We start from the raw sequence: 23,517 nt of genomic DNA on the forward strand, positions 1-23,517 counted from the left end.
ATAGCCACTGTATGCAAACAAGTAACTTGTAATCAATGTTCTCTAGATGTTTTTTAGTTTCAAAGGAACTAAGGCATTGAGCTCTAGACCTTTTTAGCACGTGTGTACAAAATGTGGGTGCTCATAAAGAAGTCAACATAGAAGCCATAAAACAACTTGTTATTGCTGCATAATATTAATAAACTTAACATACAGTGCACTTGTAATACGTGGAAACATTCCTGTTTGGCATGACAGTAGGTTCTGAAAATCCTGAATACTTCATTTTCACTTGCTTATCACAAGTGCCAGATGTGTATTTTTGGACTTTTAACAATGTGAGGAAGAAGAATGTATTGAGGAGAAACATCACTTGTTACAGTACCTTCATAACGATCAAAACTGGTGATGTACATCTCAAGCAATTTCAATTCCATCCGCATAGATATGTCATTCAAAAAATAGACTTTGGAAAAGTGAAAATCACACAAAAACAATCTTGAGTCAACAGAGATGTTTGATATGATAGAAATGTTTTTAGGATTTCTCGGAAAGTGACCATACAACTATTACAGTTTTAACTCCAACAGTACTTAAAAGATTTGAAAGATAAAGAAAGGTGATTACAAGGTTAAAAGGCACAGTCTGTGAAGCAGGTGAATTGCATGCTACACGTAAGCAAGAGTGGTATATAGAGAATTGTCTCAGATGGCCTTTTATTATTGTAAAATCAGTGAACAACATGAGAACACATACTGTACAGTATATTTACTCTAATTGGTGACTTTTTTGTTAATTAAGTGACAGACTGTCTTAACTATTTGCCTTGAAATCCAAAATAATGGATTGCTTGGGAATTACTGGATGACATAATTTAAAAGGCAATGTCAATTAATATCATAGCACTGTGGTATTTTCTATGTTGTTCCAAAATTCTTTACAGAGACATAATGAAAATATGAAATTAAAACAACTGTCTTAACAGTCTGAATTTTCTGGACTCAATGGCACAAATTCATTACTATTAAATCCTAACTTAATAAATACTGGATCTTCTTTTTTATTTTCCTTAATCTTGTGGCATCTGTTCTGTAGGTCTTTTATAACCCTTTGAATACTGTATCTCTATCTTTGAATGGTATCATCTCAGGCGGGGCCCCTCCTTTCTCAATCCAGGCAAATTTTGTTTCTTGAACAAGGCTTCCAAGTGCACCAGAGGGCTCCTTCTGACATCTCCAAAAACAGTTAGATAGCAAATGCTGTGGGGGAATTAGGAGTGAACAGATAAATCAGAAAGGGTTTGGAATTAATGGTACACACATGTACAATACATTTTATAATGTGCAGTTGCATGCCTAGAAAGAAACACACTAAATTTATGGCTTTATACTGTATTAACATATATCCTTATTTTTGTCAAAATACTTCAAGTGTAAAAACATATTGTTCCACAATGACCATTTCCCTACATTTTTCAATAATTGAAATAAACATGATTTGCTTACTCCCTATAATTAACAACAAACACAGGTACTGAATAATCCTGTTGCTACGGTTAATTCACAGTCTTTCTTTAAATCAGTAACTAGAATGCACCCATAGTTTTTCTTGCCTGACATTATACTAAAGCTATTTTTTTTATCTAAGTAGGCTGTCTGTCCCTTGGCACAAGGCTGGCCTTTAATCCAATAGCAGCAAAGTACTGGCCATTTTTTAAATTGACGTTTATGAAACTGAAATGCCCATTCACACTGGAATAAATAACCTGAGGAAGTCTGAGTTCAGAATTAATCAAGTCCCAATATCCTATAAACAATGCAACAATTTATCATGTGAACTTCTGGAGACGATAACTTCCTGACTGATTAAATTACAATTGTACTAATTTTATTGTGAATAAGTATAGTTTCTTATACTTTAATGACAACTGTCATTCACAAAATCCTACTTGCAAAAGTTCCACAAGTTTACAAGATTGTTTTATTTGTAAATAAAATGCAGAGACAAGCCAGAAGTGAGCATCTGCTACAGCTTAACCCACTGCTGTTTAATTATGTTGCAATGTGCATACTGTATAATAAATGTCCTTCTCCCACACACTGTGGATGAGACGAAAACAAAAAAAAGTGAAATTTTAATTTATATGAACGATACACCTTTATGCATAAGAAAAGGGTACTTCTTACGTACTGTACATACGGTACTCCTGAACATTATAATTTTGAAGGTGTCATATTGTTTCAGAACACACTTTACATCACTGTAGATGATGTAATCCACAGTGGTTTCAAGATCTTGTGGATTTTTAATGACTTGGATTGATGGTTTGCAGCATTTGCAGTATTGTATCATGAGACAGCTCAGATTTAAATATGGCTATAAGCCTGAATACAAGACTGACCTACAGTATGACAAAGTGTTGTGGCAGTGAGAGTACTGTAGCATGATGGCATGAGAGGTAAAACTGTAGCCTCAAAACATTTTTAAATTCCACCTGGGGATGTCTTACATGTGGAGTTTGCATGTTTCTCATACATTCCTGTGGATTCCTCATGGTCCTCCCAAGGACATCCTGTCTGGTTTCTCTATTTAAATTCTACCTTTAATATGTTTCCTACAGTACATCCCACCTTGTGCTCTGTGCTTCTAGTCAAATTCAGTGCTGTCTTGAACTTCCAGGAATTAGTGGCTTTCTGATAATGGATAGATAAATGGATTTTCACACGACTGACAGATAAATACTTTAATAATTGTGAAAAGAACTAAATAGTTTTTCAGCTTATTTCTTATGTTGTTTAGCTTTAAATTTAATCGACAATATATTCTCAATATAATTACAATAAGCAATATACCACAGAAAATTCAATTGCATTTGATCAAATAAGGTTTTATTTCATGGTTCTCCTAGTAAAAACTGTAGAATCAATATCAATTTCTGTTTTAAAAAAATACGGTTTAAAAAAATGTTTTGGCACAGAACAGCAGAAAATCCTAAACTGGGAAACTGAAAACGCGAGACCTAGAAATAGGATTAATGCAGGCCATTTTGTTCCACTGCCATATAATGGCATTTCAGTTTTCATCTTAGCACACAAAAGTCTTTATACTTTATACCATTTTATATCATGGGCAATCCCCCTGGAATGGTATGTAAAAACACAAATTGACATTTGGTACAAAAGCAAATGGGACCAAGGGGAACTGTTCCAAAGGACAGAGGCAGCACGGACCAGAGAGCTTCACATTGCCTGAATGTGAACACCATATGTCACGGTGTCAGCTCGCGTTCACATAGAACATATCACAAATGTGCATGGTTATTATTCACTGCTGTTGTCCATGTGAACATGCTCCCATGGTGCCACTTCCATATGTACTTCCAGCAGTCATTTACTCCACTTCACACAATTCCCAATTTGTTGTAGTAGGACAGGCCAACTAAGTTACTAAGTAGGCTATATAAAGGTTAAGATTCATTTCTGAAATCTACCATATTAAGAAATACATGGTTTATTCCTTCACCCCCCTTTGTTTAAAAGCACAACCTAAAAAAATACCTTTCTACTTTGTGCCTATACTACTCATAAAACAATCTCTCTCATTACTTCCCCTTGTTTTGTGTAATAGGTAACTGTAACACCAAGCTATTATCCAAATTATAACCATGCACAACTGCAGGAAACTCTGGACTAATTTACTTACTCTCCATTTTAATTCAGACAAGGTCTCAAGAGGGTAATATTCTAAACCATTATCTATCCCAAATCAGTGCTATGTCTGTTATAATGGTATTTTGTCCAGATGAAGGCTGCACTTCATCTCCTGTTAAATGGGATGTTTCCCCTTTGTTAGTTATTGGTCTGGCCATTTGTAAAAGCAGCTGGGCAGTTTATTGAGCATTATAAAGAAAGAGAAACACAAAGCTGAAAGGGGTACTTGATACACAGAGACGGCCAAGCACAGAACCCCTCAGAGGAGCTAATCTCCTTGTGTTCTACAGGTCAGTGATTCTGAGGGGTCTGAAACCTTTCTCTTTCCAATACAGAAATGAAAGTATATTAAAAGTCTTTCTTCATGGCATAGCCAGTCATGTTGTGAAACGCTCTAGAAAAGAAAGCAAAGCCAAATCCACACTTACTGTAGGTTAAAAAAATAAACTTTGAAAATCAACTCAAAGCCTATTTGTATTAAAATCGAAATGAATTTGTGGGACAGGTGGGAGCAGAGGAAGCAATATGGGAGCTATGGAATGTAGGATATCATTAACACCCTGGGAATGCCAGAAGAGATGGTCATGCAGACATTGGCCTCACAGGCATAAGATAACTAATGGCTGACCTCAATTTTCAGAGAGGCAGCAATGTTCAAGGGGCTAAACTGGTACAGAATCTGCAGGGACTGCAAAGCTGGCTGGGATAGCAAAACAACGGACAAAAGAGTACGCAGTGGCAGGAAGGTCATTCGGAGCCAGAGAATCCATCACAAAATAGTGGAGAATTTCAAGGAGAGAATGAAGCAGCAAAGAACTTAAAAAATTGCCTGAATTGCTAATTTTTTTTATTTCAGCAAAGAAATTAAAAAATAGAGAGGAAGAAATTATCAGAGTAACACTGGCATAGTAGCAGTGAATGCAAACATATGAAAGCAAGGAAGGTAGGGGGTACCATAACATTTATAGATTTTAGGAGAGTAACATCATGGAGGATAATGGGTTAGATCAGCATAAGTAAAGGAGAATTTGGTTCATCCCTCCCAAGCTTTCATTACAAAATACTCTTACACAAATGGGTCATTTCAATTAATGCAATGCTCCATTCAAAGGAAAACCAAATGGCTTACCACACATTCAGGAAAAAAGTGTGACTTAATTGAATGATTCGTATTAACATAAAACAGCATGAAATAGCGAGCAAATTTCACAACTCTCACATGCATACATTTTCTCCTGTTTTTCTAGCTTCCAATAAATTAAGCCAGTGGTACAAAATTATGTTAAACAGAATACACTTTTCAGTTTGTTTCTATTCTGTTGCTCTTTGAGGATGTGTGTCTTTCACAATTCATAATTTCAGACTGCTAACAAATATTTCTCTGGAGCAAATGGCTCTGAAAATCACTCAATGTCAACATACTGTATGATTATTAAGAATGTGAAAAAGCAGAAGGACACAAAATGCAGCAATTAATCACATTTAAGTACTGAAAGCACTCTGGAGGTTTCCATTACATTCTTTGCCTGCATACCAAACAATAACTGGGTAAGGAATGCCTCCTCAGAGAATCTGTAAATCTACAGAGGAATTTAGACAACATGGTTTATATAAACCAGGAATGGATCTGGCCACGGGTTTACAACTCCTACTCACAAATGAATTATATGAAGTTTAACATCCCCATTAAAAGTTCAAACTAGCCCCCTATCACTATAAAGAGGTAATAGTAGGGCTATATCCTGGCCCTGTGTTTCCAGTCACTGTGGTTGTGTGGCTGGAAAACTGTGTTTCTGTGGTTCTACCATTTTAGTACCCCAAAGCACACAAATCCCTCTAAATATCTTAGCGGTGTTCAAATCCTTGTACGGTTGCAAAATTCATCGTGATATTGTTTGTTTGATGTCCACTACAGATGCATTCATTTAATTTGGTATTCTATTAAAACAATTTTATCCCAAAACACATTTTGTTCACCACATTCTCCATTATAAATTCCACCTTCTTTCATGCCTGCTGATAAGAAGTGGCTTCAAAGGAGCTGCTTTTTCACAGTACTGATGAAAAACACATTAAATGTTCGTATTTTACTTAGCGGCTGTGCCAATTTGTTTGAAGATGTGGATTAGCCTTTTCAAGAAGATGTTCTTAGTTTTCTGTACTTTGTCCAAGACTGCTCATTGTTTATACTGATCCAATCTGTCACAGTGTTATAACTTTATATAATTTTACAGAGGTTTTGCTACAGTATACTATTACAATGAAGACACTAATAAATTATGTTTTTATTAAAATTAACATTCTGCTATATACTGTACACAAAACGTTTTATTCACTGATTTTTTCAACAATTCTATTCTGCTAACTCCATAGCATAGACTGGATAGTATTTATTATACCAAATATTTGAAACTTGATTTCCAGAAAATTGTTTTGCATTCTGAATACAAATTATATCACAATTTTTCAAGACAGAGCTTATTGTATATTGTATAATAGCCATTTGACCATTTGGTGATTAGTAATTAATTAATCCAAGGATCTCACCTAACCATTTCCTGAAAAAAGCCAGGGTATCAGCTTCAACAACATGAATGAGAAGCTTGTTCTATATTACCACAACCCAATGGGTAAAGTAGTGCATCCTTGTTTTATTCACTTTCACATACTCTACTGTAGTTTGCACTTGTGCCCTCTTGTTTGTGCTTCACTGTTCATTGAACTTGAACTTTCTTTGCAAAAATAATATCTAATTTAGTAAGTCCATTTTATGAAGACCTTACATTTATGTAATGTATATAATAATAAATATATGAATGATCTATTTAGACGTAGAACTGCAAGAAAAATGTAGCTACCACATGCAGTACAGTACATAGCATGCATGAGATCCCTGGTGCCACTATAAATCGCTTATCATTATAAGATAAGAGAAGATCACTTTATTGGCCATATAGAATTTCTTGCATTAGAAATTTGTCTTTTTCGCATGCTCCAGCTTGCTCTCCATGAGACACAGAGAGAAGCCTGGGGTCAGAGCCAGGCTTTTTACGTTAAAAAAAAGGGTTGGTCAACCATTTATACCGCGCCCCTGGAGCACTTGGGGTTAAGGGCCTAGTACTTCCAGCTACAAGTACAGATCCTTAGCCACAGAGCCACAGCTCCACCCCATTAACAGCTCTTTCAAAAGGATAATACGCCTTAACCTGCGTACGGAAAAAAAAAGACTGTTGCTTTTTTGCTGGAGACATAAACAAAATTATAGATTTTTTAGTTTTAAGAACTTAAGTAAAAATAATCAATATAGAGACTGTGAAAGAGGAGGTGGTAAACTGACAGGCAGCAAACAGGAAGGAGATTATACCATATGTTTTTATGACTAGATGAAAGCAAAGTAGGGATCCTGAGACCCTTATTTATTTCCCACTAACTTTTTTTTTCCGTGAGTTTCTCATAGTTGAAGTAGAACTTTTTGAGTGATTTCCCTCCTTACCAGACACTATGTCATTCAGGTTTTCCACCTCTTCTTGCAGTCTCAAGAGCAGCACGCCATAAAGGATCTCCGGGTGCTGTTCTGGCCCTACTCCCATCCTTTCCAGGGTGTTCTTACTTATCCTTAGCAGAGCCTGGCCTTGTGAATCAAGAGTAACAGTTCATTTAAACAAACTGGGAACAAACAAAACCCACAAGGAATGTTAGATAAAAAAATACAATAAAGTCTCAGGCTAACCTGATCAAAGGCTGAATATAGTTATAAAATTGAGATTAACTCCTATTAAAGGCCTTCCATGTTTTTACTTCAGGTTCTAGCACTGCAGTAATGTGCCTCAAACAAGACAGAAGTACAAGAATGACTAGAGCAAGAAGCTCAAACATCCCAGACACTTTAAAAAACAGGTGTACAAAATGCTTGGACCAAAAAGCTCTTAGCAAACCAAATGAGCTCTATATATGTTTTGGATGATCCCTTATGATTAGTAACTTTTCTTATGTTATTAGTTTCTACTGACTAAAGTGCACAAATAAAGGATACTTACCTTTTTCAACTCATTTACTCCTTACATACAGTATGTAGCTTGTCCTTTCAATCTTTATTTTCCATACTTATTACCTTAAAGGTAAACTGGACTCTTAATTAAATTGAATAATTTTACCTTTGGGTATATTTTGTATTTTATTTTGGTATTTTTTTTAAAAAGTGATACTTTAAAAAATGAAAGATGACAATATTTTTTGTATACTGTATAACACTTCAGACAGTATCACATTTCTCCACATTCTAAAGTATAATAGATTTGTTAGCATTAACTATCTTACTGTATATATACTGTATAATTTGAAAGAACAGGTAAAGGTTTATTCCATACTGAAAGTAAAAGAAAAGAGATGTTTATGCTGTGGAACTTTCTTCAGGTGTGTGTACCTGAACCTCACACACCTGATAAAGGCTTCACAGCCAAAACATTGTATCTCTTTTCTTTTCCTTTCAGCACAGAATAAACCTTTACAGTTTATGCATGCTGACATAGCTATCTACTTGTATCATTTTAATATCTTCTGGACAGGGCATGTTACTGTACATGTACAGTTATGTCAGTAGAGTGAGGGGGATAGTTGTATAATAAAATAAACATTACTTATGATGCGATGAAGAAAAGGACCAGGGCATACTAGATTTTGTCACAGAAATTTCTCTGGATGTTAGAAAGAATGTCTCAATAGGTTTACTATACCTTACAATAAATACATGTAAATACTGTATATAATGTTCAGTTAATCAAGGACAGTAAGAGACACATTTAATGCCTAAAATATATAAAATACATGAAAACATGGTTGTTAGGGAAATTAATTCTTACACTCATTGTTAGTAGTATTAAAAGTGTTGTGATACTGACAAGCACCTGTGGATAAGAGCAATGAACAGTGTACTACATTCAGGCAAAATGTTGGTTCCAGATGGCAATGAGAAATGACTTGCCATCCTCAGTCACCTGACCATCTGGAGGAAGACCATGGGTTGGTTGACATTTAAGACTAGGAAGCTGAGGTCACTAGTTTGGCCATCAACTCTACAGCTGGGAATCCAGCAGAACATCTGTTATGTGCTGCAGAAAAGGACATGGGTGCAGAAAAAGAAGCAACCAACTGACAATGATTGAGTTTTTGAAAAAATCTAAAAAAGAGTATTTTGGGGAAAAAAATGTTCTTGAGAATCTTTAGTTTTGGAAAGAGCCGTGTGTGTTTCGAAGCAGGTAAGCAGCTTAGCTATTCACTTGTGTTATAGAGAGGAAACTGCTTTTGTTGTGTTTGCTTTTTATAATATATACTGATGGAAAAAAGAAACGCAACACCTCCTCCTCCACACTCTGGCCCTCCTGTCTGCGTGGAACAGGCTGAAAAGTGACTCATCCTTGAAGAGGACCTGATGCCACTGCTGACGAGCCCATCGCAACCTCTGTCTGGCCAAGCCAGTCGGGTGTGATGTCTAGGAGGTGTGAGCAGAGGGATTCTGACAGATCGCCATACTCTAAGGCCGGCAGCATGGAGCCTCACTGTCCTGTTACTGATGCGGACTACTGAAATCTCTCACAGTGATCAGTGCTACAGTATGTGACTATTACTTACCAGATACTGTATGATTCTCAATTGCTAGCAGGAAGGCTGCTTGGCGGCAGGGGAATTGTCCTTTAACCCACTCATACACATCCTCCACTGTCCAAAAGGAGACTCTTTTACAACCAACCACCTCAGTGGGCTTCTGCGTATCCTTTGTACAAATGAGATGAGAGCTTTAGAAGTCTAGTGAGATAATCCAGACACTATTAGACACATTTCTAAACACTTTGTATCAAACCAACAAAATAGGCATAAACTTGGCCACACAAAAACTAAATCACCTATTTCACAAACTAGCATCAAAATCTAAGCTAAAAACAACAAAAGCAAAACACCACCAAAAAACAAAAGCAAAAGAAAAGTGGTTTGATTTCTGATGCAACAACATCAGAAAAGCACAACGAAAACTCCCGAATCAAAAACACAGACAACCACACAACACAGATCTGTGCCTCAGCTGCTGTGAAATGGTAAAACATTACAATCACATGCTGAAAAAGAAAAGAAAAACACACATAAACAAATAACTCTCAGAAATTGAGGAGTCACTAAATCAGAACTGCTTCTGGGAGAAGTGAAACACTTTAGATAAATCAAAATCAAAACCAGATGGGCCATCCAAAATGGAACAATCTGGCAAACATACTGTACTTTGAAACAGTCAATCTGGACAAGACCAGAGTTATGGCTTTTCAAAAAGAAAGCCAGACCTCAGGAAAACAAGTATCACTTCACACTCAACAACAACACATTGAAGCACACATCCAGCTACACATACCTTGGTCTGATCATCTGTACCAAATGCTTCCAAATACAAACAAATCAGACCAATACATCATTTATGAAAAACTCCAAATTTTGGAATTGACTATTAAAGACAACCAAAACCCCTTAGGCTCCCTGATTACTGAGCGGGAGCTACTGGACAAACTCCAGGCCCTTAGACCACACAAAGCCTGTGGCCAAGATGGAGTCAGCAACGAGATGCTGACACACAGCAGCTCGAAGTTGCAACAAGCCCTGTTCAAACTTTTCATGAAAGTCAAATGTTTTCCTGAGGCCTGGAATCAAGGACTGATCACTCCCTTATATAAGAGTGGAGACACACTCAATCCCAACAACTACCGGGGCATCTGTGTGAACAGTAATCTGGGGAAGATATTTTGCAGTATGCTGAATACGCAAATACTGACCTGCCTTATGGAATACAATGTCCTGAGTAAAAGTCAGATTGGCTTTTTAGGAGATCACCGCACATCTGATAGCATTTACATCCTACACACACTGATAACCAAACACATCCAACAAAAAGACAAAGACATTTTTTTTGCCTGTTTTAGTGATTTCAAGAAAGCATTTGACTCGATTTGGGGACGAAGGACTGTTTAATAAACTTCACTAAAGTGGCATAGGGGGTGACATGTATGACATAATTAAAGTAATGTACTCAGAGAACAAATGTGCAGTGAAATTTGGAAACAAAAGGACAGAATTCTTCACCCAAGGTCATGGGGTGAGACAGGTCTGTAGCCTGAGCCCAACACTGTTCAATATCTATATCAATGAGCAAGAATGTTGGAACAGTCTGCAGTTCCTGGTCTCGCACTACATGACACAGAGATCAAGTTCCTGCTCTATGTAGATGACTTGGTCCTGTTGTCTTTCACAGAACAGGGGCTGCTGCAGAGCCTGGCACTCCTGGAGCAATACAGTCAGACCTGGGTGCTGATAGTCAATCTGGACAAGACCAGAGTTATGGTTTTCCAGAAGAAAGACAGATCTCAGGGAAACAAGCATCACTTTTCAAGTGGAATCAACCTTTACTTGTTCCTTTACAGCCAATGCACACTGATGCAGCTCCTCATTTGAAAGTTTCTTCTAAGTCTTCCACAGGTTGAATGATAGGAAATGACTTTATGAAATGTAGTACAGCCTGGAGTGTCTCATTCCTAGTTTCCTTTCTAAAAATCAAATTTGAGAAGTCCTTTCACAGGAACATTGGTAGTAGAATATATATAACTTATATAAACACTGGTAAGGTATTTATTTATTAATATCACTCCGCTCATGCATCCCATTTTAATAATTTGTGTTTTTTTTCTCTTGAACTTCAGTTGAAAGCCAAATCTAGATTTAGCTGTATCATATACACCAATATTTCACCAGCATGATGACTTATCTGTCTTTTAGAGCCACAACACAAGTCATTGAAAAGTTTAAAACTAGAAAGGCAATTTTATAAATATAGGGAAAAGAAAGAAATTCTGTCTTTTTCTCTGACAATTCCTTTAAAACTGTTTTCAAAATCATCTTTCCCACTAAACATGTGCTTATGTGTGTTTATTCAAAGTCACATTATTTTGTTGGTCACTGTTTATGTTAGGTCTTTTAACTCAAAAGTAAAAAAAGAACAGATCAACAAATGTACATTACCCTTTCGTACAAAAATGCAGCTGGAATTTTCACATACTGGTTTTGAGAGAAAAAGGATAATTAAGGATAAATATCCACAGTTCGCAGACAGTAAACCAAACAAAGTGTACTCTTATGTTCCTCCAGGCAAAAAGAGCTAGTCTGTTCTTTGTATTTTTTCTGCTTATGAGCCAACACACCATATAAAGTCAGTTTCTGGGATGTTAGAGTCAAACAATCAAATATTAACCAACGGTGCATTTTGTGTTATGTCTTTTGAAGAAAATGTAGAGGTTTGGCTACTGAATATCCGTTAAAAAAGCCAATGACCAGTGTAGACAGATATTCCCACTGGAGTTCTATAGCTCTAGCTATGAGACAGAAAAAAAATGGTTAAAATATACCATTGGAGCACCTAAAGTATTTCACCTTTTTAGTGCTTTAAATGATTTGTCGCTGGAAATCCTGTGATGGCCTACAGATGAAGCCTGTGTAGCCTTGCAGTTTCCAATAATAAGTCATGGTGCAGCTACAGGAGACCACAGCTTCACCTACTGTATGACACTGAATCATAACAGTACCTAATGCAACAAGAAATGTCTGTATTCTGTGGTGGCCTGGGAACAGTTTGTGGCCACAAATATCTGCCTTCTGCTACTCCTGTAGTCTGCATTTGTGTTTCTTCCTGTGCCTCCTAGGTTGGAAAATACAGGGAGGGAAATAAAACCTAATCCTAGGATTTATTTAACTACTTCAAAAATATCTCCTGATTAGGTGAAGTAAGACATAATGAAGGAATCCAAGCATATTATTTACCATGTCACTATAATAAGAAAAAAAGCAGGAGCACAGTTGGATCATGCAGTGGTAACTTTCACATCAATCTAACAACCAGCTATTATTTTATTCCATGCCTTTTCATCGTTAACAAGTGTCATGTGATAATAGAACTTAGAACACTCCCACAGTCTAGAACTCCCAGATTTATATTCCCTTCTCTACTACTCAATCACACACAATCACAGTGATGCAAAACTGGCAATCTTAATTTTAGGGCTTAAATATACAGTACTGCATCTGTGGTGGTGGGGTGTTGCCCCATGTACCTTCCACGCAAACCACACCATGTGTAACCTTTAAGCAAACCTATAAGTAGCACTGGAGAAAACACTGGAGGTGAAAAATAGTGGAAATACACCTTTCTCAAAAAAATAATCATTTCCAGATATATAAGTATAAGTGAAATGTGCTAGGTTATGCAGTACTGCTAATGTATCATACTATTCTATTGTCCAATATCTGTGAGACGTAACCCATTCCCAGACCTTTCCCGATTGACAATTACAGTATATCAGCTTACTGTCTGGCCTAAAGCAACATCCATCACTTGGATCAGCTAAGCCAGGTTAAGTCCTCAGGACAGGTACGCCTGCTGAAAGTTTAGCCCTGCTATTTACAATGCAGAATCAGGTTGAAAAAAGAAGTGGCTTGCTGTCTTGGAGGATGAGAGGACATGGCTATTTTCTACTAGGTCACACTTTGGCTGCAATACAGGCTTAGCTTCGATGTCAATGTTTGTTAGCATTAAATCAAATCACAGGAAAATTACTGACAAACACATTAATACTTGCCTTTGACATATGCTCAGCTCCCGTCTGACTTAAAGAACCATCAGAAATCTTTATTTTATGGTGTTTGTGGAGCTCTGTTGAATAAATGAGAAGAAAGCCTGTTCAGTACAGTGAGTTTCAGGACACAAAACCACATTTTCCCCAGCATTGTATACCCACATAATCTGTCTTTGTGACTTGTGACTGTGTGTTTTTCAATAACTGTCAATAATTACGTTTATGATTCATAATTTTAAGGTCAGAGCTTAGTGCATGCTCAATACCTAACACAGTTATATTAGTTGTAGTCTTTATTTGTTATGTTTTAAACTGGATTTTGATTAACTAGCTGTGAACTTCTGTCCCTCAACCAAGATCAAAGCAAGGTCAAAATAAAGGTCAGATACTACATGTCTAATAACTATATTGTCTATGAGAGGCATAAATTGGTAAATTATACAATTCTAATCTGAGGATAAATCAATGAAGTCCAGTCTGTTTTTTAACCTGATTACTTTGTTTCTATTGTTTAAAACACATGCATATACTGTTAAAAATATGCTTCCGTACCCCTTCAAAAACAGTAAATAAAAACCAGAATTGGAACCATATGTCAGATATTTTCATGGATTACAAAGCAATAACTATGAGCACTTGATGCACTAGGAACGATTAAAACCTAGATCCTTTGTGTGATTTCACGGAAGTTCCATCTGTACCAGTTTAAATTTATGTATTCAAAACCTTTGTTAAAATAACACTTTAAGCATGGATGTTTGATTTTTATGAATATACGTACAGTATAATGAATATATGCCTGCATGCTACACAGTGAAACACTTCCACAAGAAAGTTTTTTTTTCTCTCTAGTGAGAGACTTTTGCCTAGTGTATACTCTCATGGTTTATTTAGCTTTCTTCAGTAAAGCTGAACTGCTGTTCTAAATCAGGGTAAATCAATATAATAAAAATAAATCCCTGAGTCCTTAGATGAAGACATGCAGAATATCACTGCTCTCTGTCATGAGAACCATAAGATGTTATTACTGGAACACGTATGTTTAAATGCAAAAGAGAATAAGACAATTTTCAGAAATACTAATTTATTGACCATAAATTTGCTGGTAAACTATACTTATTTAAAAACACTGTCTCCTCTAAATGTATTGTACAGTTCATCATTCATCATAGCAAGGATATAGAGCTGTAGAAAAAGCATTCTGTCATTTTACCTAAAATGAGGTCTAAAAATCCTTACAAGTTATTAGGACATCCTTATCAAATAGGTGTAGTTTAAAAACTATGTTAATGACTCAAAATTAGTACATTATACTGTTGTAGAAAGAAAGTGCCAACACAAAGTTTTGACTGCATCTACATTTGGGAGCTCACTTTCTTTGCAATCAATTGATGAATGTTTGCCAACAATAAGACAACCACTGCTGCATTTTATTACTGTATGTGTCATGTAAATACTTTTTTTCTATGAAAAATAAGTAATATAATGTAATGTTGTTCTTTTTCAGACAGATACCTGATCAAACACAAAATATGATTCTGCTGACTGAAAAACACAAAAATATCCAGTAAAGCAGCCACAGAGCCCTTACCTGAACCATGTTCTAACAGCCTTTCTAGGGCACACTAGAAAAGAAGGTGTCACTGGTGTACAGTGAGTGCAAGTCTCACCTTCAGTGTTCAGTGATGCAGATCAGTTCACATGAATTACCTCCTCACCACTCTGAAAGTCTTCTTTCTGATGCAAAGATACATAAATATGTATTGATTTTATAACTATCAATAGCTCTATATTATAACACTATATTAGGCATTTACGGACATTTATGGAACAAAAGAGGACTAAATTGGCAAAATATTCATACAGTAAAAGATCGATTCATATAACGGTTAACAGTAGTTGTCAGGATATTATTAGCTATACAAATATACCACCTAGTGGTCCTTCGTAATATTGCCTTGTCTCCTCGGTGAAACCTTTTTTTCAACCTTCACTCTTTGTTATAGTCAATGTACCTTTCTTTTTTCTGTATTTGTGTCAATAATTTTTTATGTTTTACGACCATTATGTATAGATAGCACAGAAAACACAATTTCAAGTGAACTAATACAGGATTTGTCATAGAAAGAGAATGCCAACACCTGTATCTACTGTATGGTTACACGGCTTCACGCAAAAAGAATGCGACATACTAGATCACCTTGAGCTATGACTCAAATACGTTTCATCGTATTATATAAAATATACTGACTGCTCAAAAAAGTTAAATGAGTTCTCCGGAAGTGTCATTGTACAGCTTACTTAGTTTATACTAATGAAACTCCATTTTATCATAAATCTGATATACTGTACGGTACAGTAGCCCCTTCTTACAGTACATCCAGGAAGTTCAAAACTTTGAGTAAACTGTTTACTGTTTAAAAATCGATAACTTTACCATCTATAAGCTCCATTACAGGCTACTTAGTTAAAGTTTCTGCCTGCGGGAAATACAATTATACACTAATAAAAATCATTAAACGAAGCAAATGTCTCTAAATCATCCTTACCGTGACTAGATCTGTACTTTTTTACTCGATTACGTGCCGCTGGTTTGCGCACACCTGGAAAAAGTCAAGTTTACTAGCGCTCTCTGTTGGTAGGATCATTTCCTTTCAGCAATCAATATCTTCGAATTTAGAAACGCTAAAGATGTCAGTATATTGAATGCGTGGTTTGTCAGACTACAAAAAGAACAATTACTGGGATTTTATTTCTGGATATAGCTGAACTGTAGTTTTTAATCTGTATTTCAACCACCAATTTTGTGGGCAAAATAACTTTATATACAATTTTATAAATATATGTTATTATATGTAAATTATATAATAATACAATAAATGTGTATATACACGTTTAAACAAAATGGAGCATACTGTTTATATAAGAATTCCTTATACTTACAGTATATAGCACTTTTTTTTGGAGACTATATTCAAAGCGCTTAATGGGTAATGGGGACTTCCCTCCATCAACACCAATATGTAGCCTAACCTGATTGATGCAATGGTAGCCATAGTGCGCCAGTATGCATCACCACACACCAGCTATCATTGGGAAGAGAATTTACAATGAGTATACAGTATATATACAGTATGGTATATATGATATGATGGTGCCGTGGTTAGCATTTCTGCTTTGCAGCACTGTGGTCCTGGGTTCAATTCCATACCTAGGGTGCTATCTGCGTGGAGTTTGTCTGTTCTCACCATGTTCGCACGGGTTTCCTCTGGGCTCTCCGGTTTCCTCCCATAATCCAAAAACATAACTGGTAGGTTAATTGGCTTCTGGGAAAACTGACCCTAATGTGAATGTGTGTTTGTGTCTACATGAGTACCCTGCGATAGACTGGCTCTTATCCAGGATGTATCCTGTCTAGCACCTGTTGCTTGTTGGCATAGGCTCCGGCTTTCCCACAACTTCGATCTGAATGAAGTGGTTACAAAATGGATTGATGAATAGACAAAAATATTACATTTTGTATGCATTGGTACTGTATGTAAAACAATGTGCAAAACCCAATATGCAGTAAGCTTTTAGAATAAATGAAATACATGTAATTTATTTCCTGTATGTCTCTTTGTAATTATGTATTTTATATTTGTTTCCAAAGTTTCCCACTTTTAATAGTGTATATAAAAGGTTTATTGGTATGTGGCCTTGAAAAAATATCAAATAAATAAAACACTAGTAATGTAATATTCACTGCTTGTGGAATCAATTCTCCAGCTCAGACTTTTTATTTATGTCCACAGCTGTTACATCACAAATCATCAATCTTCAGTGACTAGTTGAATAGATGAAAAGATACCGCATTCAGAACAGATATGAAAATAAAACTGCTGGTCATAAAACAGGTCTGATAGTGAGTTATTAAGATTAAAACAATAACAAAATAAAGTTATACTGTAATTTTTCAAAGCTCCATGGGAAGCTAATGTATGAAGATTGTTGAAATACTAGACAGTATGTCTGGCAAGTTTAAAGTTTAATCTTTAAGAGAAGAAAAACCATCTTGAAACTTAATTCAGTGGGGCTGTTAGAAAGCCTTTTTTGAAAATTCTGCATTTAGTCATACAAAATTCGATTTGATTAGTTGCTCCAAAACCCTCTAATCAATCAGAAAAATAATTGGATTTTTCCAATTAGCTGGAGGATAGCCATAAAACATAATGAAAGCCTAAAACAATATTTTGCTGGTGACTAAGATTAAGCTTGGTTATTTTTACAAATCACTGAAATGCAGCTCGTTGCTTAGGCTCCAAATGTCAAATGTTGTGGACAGCCTTTCTCATTACCAGCAGAATCTTGAGATTTTTGTGCTGCACAGTAACATTGGAGACCTGTGCATAGTTTATTTATGTGTTTGTTTTTGCATTATTTAAGAAAAATGCATTATTTAAGAAAAATACAGCTAATGTACGAAGTATTTTGGTGAGTTGTTTTGTTAATTGTATTTGCATAACACAGGAACAATGGACAATGATGAGAGATGTCATAGATTATGTCATTGATTACTTTAGATGCTTCCCTGTTTTTGAAGTGATCAAACTGTAGCCTGTATCTCAAACTGTACAGAGCTCTGCTAAAAGTGGTGGATCATATATAAAAAGGTGATGCATAAGTCTCATAAATGTTTGTGCAATGTGTTTTGTATATGTCAATAAATATTTATAAAGTTGAAAAAATAGGGGCAAAACCATTCATAGCAATACCATACATGTGCTAAAACTGTAAATTTTATTTTCCTGCAAGGGTATTGCAAATAAAGTATTGCTGAGACAGAGGTCCCCACACAGTACGATCAACGCCTATCAATTATGCAGTATTATTTTTTTCAGGTAAGGGCTCTTTTCAAACAGCTTCCAGGCCAGGTTTTCCTCTGTATTCTACAGGCAGGGTGCAGCAAATGTAATTTTTGTTTGTTTAGGTCTTTGTTGCAAGGAACATGAATGATTCTACCACAATAGAAAGAAATGTATGCTTTTGATTCATGTTCTGTTTTACAAACCTCCTGTAAAGGCCATTTTTAAAGCTCTGAACTATTCATCTATTCAGGCAAGTCTTCCTGGTAATCAAAGGAATACCTAACTTGACTTTTTTTTATTTTCAGCATACAGGCATAGTAGTGTATTAATTTCACTGGGAGTCTTTCTGTCTAGCTAGTGATTCTTTGACAAACCACATCCTTGTCATTTTATTAGTGTTTTTATATATCAATGTAGGCAGCCCTGTGGTGCAGTGGTTAGCATTGCTGCCTTGCAGTGCTGGGGCCCTGGGTTTGATTCCAGACTTGGGATATCTGTGAGGAGTTTGTATGTTCTTTCTGTGGGTTTCCTCTGTGTGCTCTAGTTCTCTCCCATAGTCCAAAGATATGCTGGTAGGTTAAATGGCTTCTGGGAAAATTTGCCCTGTTGTGAATGTGTTTGCATGTCTCTGTCTGCGTGTGCCTTGTGAAGGACTGATCTGTTTCCGGAGATAGGCTATGGTTCCCCCACAATCCTTTGTTGGGTAAAGTAGCAAGAAAATAGATGGATGCATATACCTAACCAATATCAAAAAGGTACCGTAGCACTGTTTAAAAACACAGTTCTACAGCAGTGGTCATCACAAGAATATTAAAGGTGATTGCTCCACAAAAAGGGCAGGAAAAAACACAAAGAGAAAAAAAAGGAAGGAAATGAAATAAACGAATTGCAGCAAAAGTACTAAAATACTCAACTTCTACCTTTGATGTGTACATAAATAAATGAATTCAATTATCCTCGCCTGGCTGATTTAGGGCTTCATTGTGCTTCTGATGTGTTTATTTCTACTGTTCCTCTCAACACTTGCATACCCTAAATCTTTAGATTGTTTTCAAACAATGCTTTTTTAAAGATCTATTCAATATAGTCAGGTCAATGGGATTTGAAACCATTAGCTAGTTTAATGACACAAACACAAATCGAAATGGAGTGAAAAGGTTTTGAAGTGCTGGTCGTGTCGCTCCTGAGAGCTAGTAAACTAATAAAGTAATTTTCTTGGAGTTTAGGATGAGCCCTATAGTCCAGACACTACTTATTCAAGCTCAGACTGTGTCACTATAATGAGGATTCAATGCAGATGTGTATGTACAGCTATCCAGACACTGCCTAGAATGGGTGGGCTTAAGTCTGCCATGATATATTTGGTTTGCCAAGCAACACCAAGCACTGGGACCTCTGATCTTGCAGTGGTGCTGCTGATAGGCCCCAAGCTTTCAGCTGCTCTGAATGAGCTCTGTTGTGGGCTCATTGGTGAAGATGGTGTGCAGTTCTGGTTTTCTTCTGTGCTGGTACAAGGGCTGTTGAGGTGAGTTGAATTGATTTGCAGATAATGATTCAAAGTTAAGAGGGTTTAAAATGAGAAAAGAATAAGCAATTCCAAATAATTAAAAAGCTGATAATTGTACCTAATTAGAATATATATATTATACTTATATATTAGTAGGTTTAGTTATATTATAAATTCAACAGGCTGTAGAATCTCCCATCCCAAAAAGAGTTTACTAGAATAAGGAACATCTTTAACAGTTACTGTATGTGTTCTTCCTTAATTTGTTTACATAATTAACTCTTAGTGACATAAATTACAGTATCTTTCACTTACGTATTATAAAGCTTAATAAACTGGTTCCACCTTCTTCACAATGGTGCTTGTCTGCAGAAGAAGACAAGAACAAACAGAAGAAGAGATTGTACATTTGTAATCGCGTTATTTTCAAACTCAATCAACTGAAAACAAAAGACATCAGACTTCTCAAGTCAGACGTCTGTTTAAGATGCAAAGCAACAAGTAATAGGCTTATTCCATGCTGTAAAGAGAAGAGAGAAAACACTACGTTTCGGCTGTGAAGCCTTCAGCTGTTGTCACATTAATGATTCTGCTGTAAAGTAATAGATCCACATGATGCTTAACTGATTTGCTCAAACAAATGTGTCATGAAAACAATGCCTTATGGAGCAATGAAATTTACACATACAAAAGGGACACTGGAAATCTTCCCCCTGGGCAATGAAAGGACACACCAGTAGGCATTACATCAGCAGGCCTATTAGCAATTTAATATTGTATAAATGAACTGCACACTTATAATGCTGCTAGGCACTTATAATATTAATTAGGTTTCACTGTTCTACTGTGGAGCTACAGTATACATTCTGTAAATACAGTATACTGTATTGTTAACTTGTAACAATTAGCTTTTGAAAGAATATTAATATACTATTCCTTTAGAAATAAAACAAGAAAAACTACAATTAAACCAGAAAGCAACACTTATCAAATTTCATTTGTACAGTCTTATATAGAAACTTAATACGTTTTTTGCACTTTTCAGAAGGACATATGTGAAAATGAGACTTCCTTTCCTCCACTTGCTAGCGCCCTAAGAGTTTTGTAGTGTGCGTTCTTCACACTGCTATAAATCTATGTTTATAAATATTAAATACAATTTAAAACCATGTACTTTAGTATTCATATTAGTGTTACATTAATATTTATTTATCAGATGCCATTTCAGAATCGGAAGGATATATGAAATATTCAATAATATATAAACTAAATACAAAAAGTGATCATTCAAATATTATTAAAATATGCATATACAGTATTTAGAAGGGCAATGCCTGTGCAGCACAGAGCCTAGTAAAAACTACTGTACCTATTGGTAATGTAAACATGTAATTTCAATCAATAATACAATTACTGTATATAGTACAAAACAATTTTGTAATTTAAACACATATTGTATTTATAATCTTCAGTATTCTATCAGTTTTAAGGCCTTTTTTGTCTGCTGGCCCTATGTTACAGCTGTCCTTTCAGCCATGAGGAACAAATAAAGGTTCATTCCATGTTGAAAAGAGAAAAAAAGAAACAAGTTTCGGCTGTGGAGCCATCTTTGGGTGTCAACCTACTTTAACTACTTTTCAGCCAATCAGTTCTCTAGAGGATTTAAAATAATTCTAAAATCTCCAAATTTGAAAAAAAAAACAAAACAAAACAAAGAAGTGTTACAGTACCACTTTGTGTCCAGATATTGTAATTTCAGAGAAGCTTGTCGGTACTGCAAGAGGAGACACCTAGGAAATACCCGTTGCAGGTGGTGTTTTGTGGGTAAGTACTGTACATGGCACTTTTCCCTCAGAACAAGAATTTTCAAACCAATGCCCACTTGTGGTGACCATGGTCACTGTGGTGTCAGGGGTGCATCTTTCTTATGACATGTTAAACTGAGGATCTGACTATTTGTTCATTAAAGATCCAATGGCACTGTTTGAAAGAAGGGGTATTAACCCTGCCTAAATTATGCATTATAATCCTAAAGGCTTGTACAATACGATCACTCTAAATCCATCCATCTATTTTCTCACCAGTTTATCCAATACAAGGGTTTGGGGGAGCCAGAGCCTAACCTGGCAAGCAAGGGGATACACAAGTTAGGATACACCCTGGATGGGATTACAGTCCATCATGGGGCACAAACACAGTCATACGCATACTCACAACAGAGATAGTTTTCCCAGAAGCTAATTAACCTGCCAGTATGTCTTATGTAGTATGTAGTATGTAGTATGTAGATCTGTGGAGAGAAGGGAGGGAGGAAGCAGAAAATCTGTGGGAAATAGAGGGCATAGGACAGTATCTCAAGATGCTGTGAAAAACATTATCATGTTTAAGTAAAGAATGTGATTTGCACCAGAACAGAAGAAATTGTTGCTATGTAACTGGTAACGTGTCAAAATGTAATGAAATGTGATCATATATACTGTTTTAAGTATGTATATTAATGTAAAGCTTTCTAATTTGTGATGCCCTGTATTTTTCTGTGAAAAGAAAATAAAGTTCTTAAAAATCGAAATCGAAATCGGTTCACCCAGGGTGAGGCCCATTGCACTCTGGATGTGGTGACCCCTGCGAATTCCCCAAATGTGGGAATCTCGACTGCATAATTTCTCGTAGTGGGGGACTGCGTTAGCGCTCTCCCCTGATGTGCTTGGTCCAGTATCAGATACGGAAGAGTTACGACAACACAAATTACGTGCTTGCGATAGGATCCCAGTTCGAAAGGAGTCGATGACACTGCTAGTTCTTTTAGTTAGAGGTCCGGAGAAGCATTTCAAGCTAGTTACACTACTAGTTCCGGACGTTCATTCCCTTTTCAAAGCCAGTCGTTTTGCTGTAGTCTGCATTATTTAAAATGATTATCAAGGTTAGCCTTTATTTGGTCATGGGGGCCTCGGTACTGTATGCTAATTCTAAAGACAGTTTCACCCGTTTTCTGATTGCTAGGTTCTGTACCAGTGCAGACATGTCAAACAGTGAATGGCTGTACCTCTATTGTATATGTGCTCAATGAATGAAATCAGTAATAATTGAATATATGTATAGTTATACGGAAAAAAAAAGGATGTCTTTGGGCTGTGGATAGAAACCCACACAACCACGGGGGTAACATACGAACTCCGCTTAAATAGCACCTCGGGAATTGAAGCCAGGGCCCCAGTGCTGTGAAGCAGCGATACTAACTGTTGTGCAACCATGCCACCCTGACTTCCTAAACCTTAATCCAGTTGGGAACATTCTCATTTCTCCACCAGAACTACTATAAACTTGGGCTGTTGGTGCATGGCGATATTGAATGTTTAGTAAAATTAGTGGACCTATACTGTAGCAATCAGCATAACTAAAGTTAAACAAATACTATTTATCACACCTGAAAAATTAATAAATAACATTGTTTGACATGTACAGCTGTTGGATATACAGTACTGTAGATGTTACAAGTTCATCAGCAGCAGCTTGAAGTGAAGTGAACGTATTTTACATCATCAACTAGTTGTAAGCAGGTTAGGTCAGGCTATCCAAGAGCCACAGGCTAACTTCAACATTTGGTGTGATAGTTCAGACAATGCAAAGGCTGTGCTTTTCAGAGATACTGTAACTTAATCTGATGATTTCTTTTATAATTAAGTAATAAATTCAGTCTTATTCTACTGTGACTGGGATTCATATTAGGATGCACATTTACTGCATGAAGACAGTTTCTAATTTGGTGTTAATTGGACAGGTACTGGCCGCATTCGTTAATTACACAAACACACATC

General features: G+C 36.2%; 1 protein-coding gene and 1 pseudogene across 3 annotated transcripts; one reads left to right on the top strand and one right to left on the bottom strand.

Moving 5' to 3' along the window:
- Nucleotides 1-678: 678 nt before the first annotated feature.
- On the bottom strand, nt 679-15,985 carry LOC148674634 (sterile alpha motif domain-containing protein 12-like). 3 transcript variants are annotated; one of them, XM_088624946.1, is made up of 6 exons: nt 15,898-15,985; nt 15,019-15,085; nt 13,352-13,425; nt 9,318-9,459; nt 7,183-7,320; nt 679-1,238 (listed from the first exon to the last, which is right to left on the bottom strand). In XM_088624946.1, the coding sequence occupies exons 3-6, from the start codon at nt 13,358-13,360 to the stop codon at nt 1,225-1,227; spliced, it is 303 nt and encodes a 100-aa protein (XP_088481072.1). In that variant the 5' UTR covers nt 13,361-13,425; nt 15,019-15,085; nt 15,898-15,985; the 3' UTR covers nt 679-1,224. The 3 variants fall into 3 exon arrangements, with proteins under 3 accessions (XP_088481072.1, XP_088481073.1, XP_088481074.1); XM_088624947.1 differs by having other exon boundaries at nt 14,940-15,085; nt 15,898-15,983; XM_088624948.1 differs by lacking the exon at nt 15,019-15,085 and having other exon boundaries at nt 15,898-15,945.
- Nucleotides 15,986-22,246: 6,261 nt separating this feature from the next.
- On the top strand, nt 22,247-22,400 carry LOC148674635 (U1 spliceosomal RNA; annotated as a pseudogene).
- The last annotated feature ends 1,117 nt before the right edge of the window (nt 22,401-23,517 follow it).

This window comes from Lepisosteus platostomus, chromosome 3 (genome assembly GCF_059453375.1).
Source record: "Lepisosteus platostomus isolate fLepPlt1 chromosome 3, fLepPlt1.hap1, whole genome shotgun sequence".
In the NCBI taxonomy this organism is placed as follows: Eukaryota; Metazoa; Chordata; class Actinopteri; order Semionotiformes; family Lepisosteidae; genus Lepisosteus; species Lepisosteus platostomus.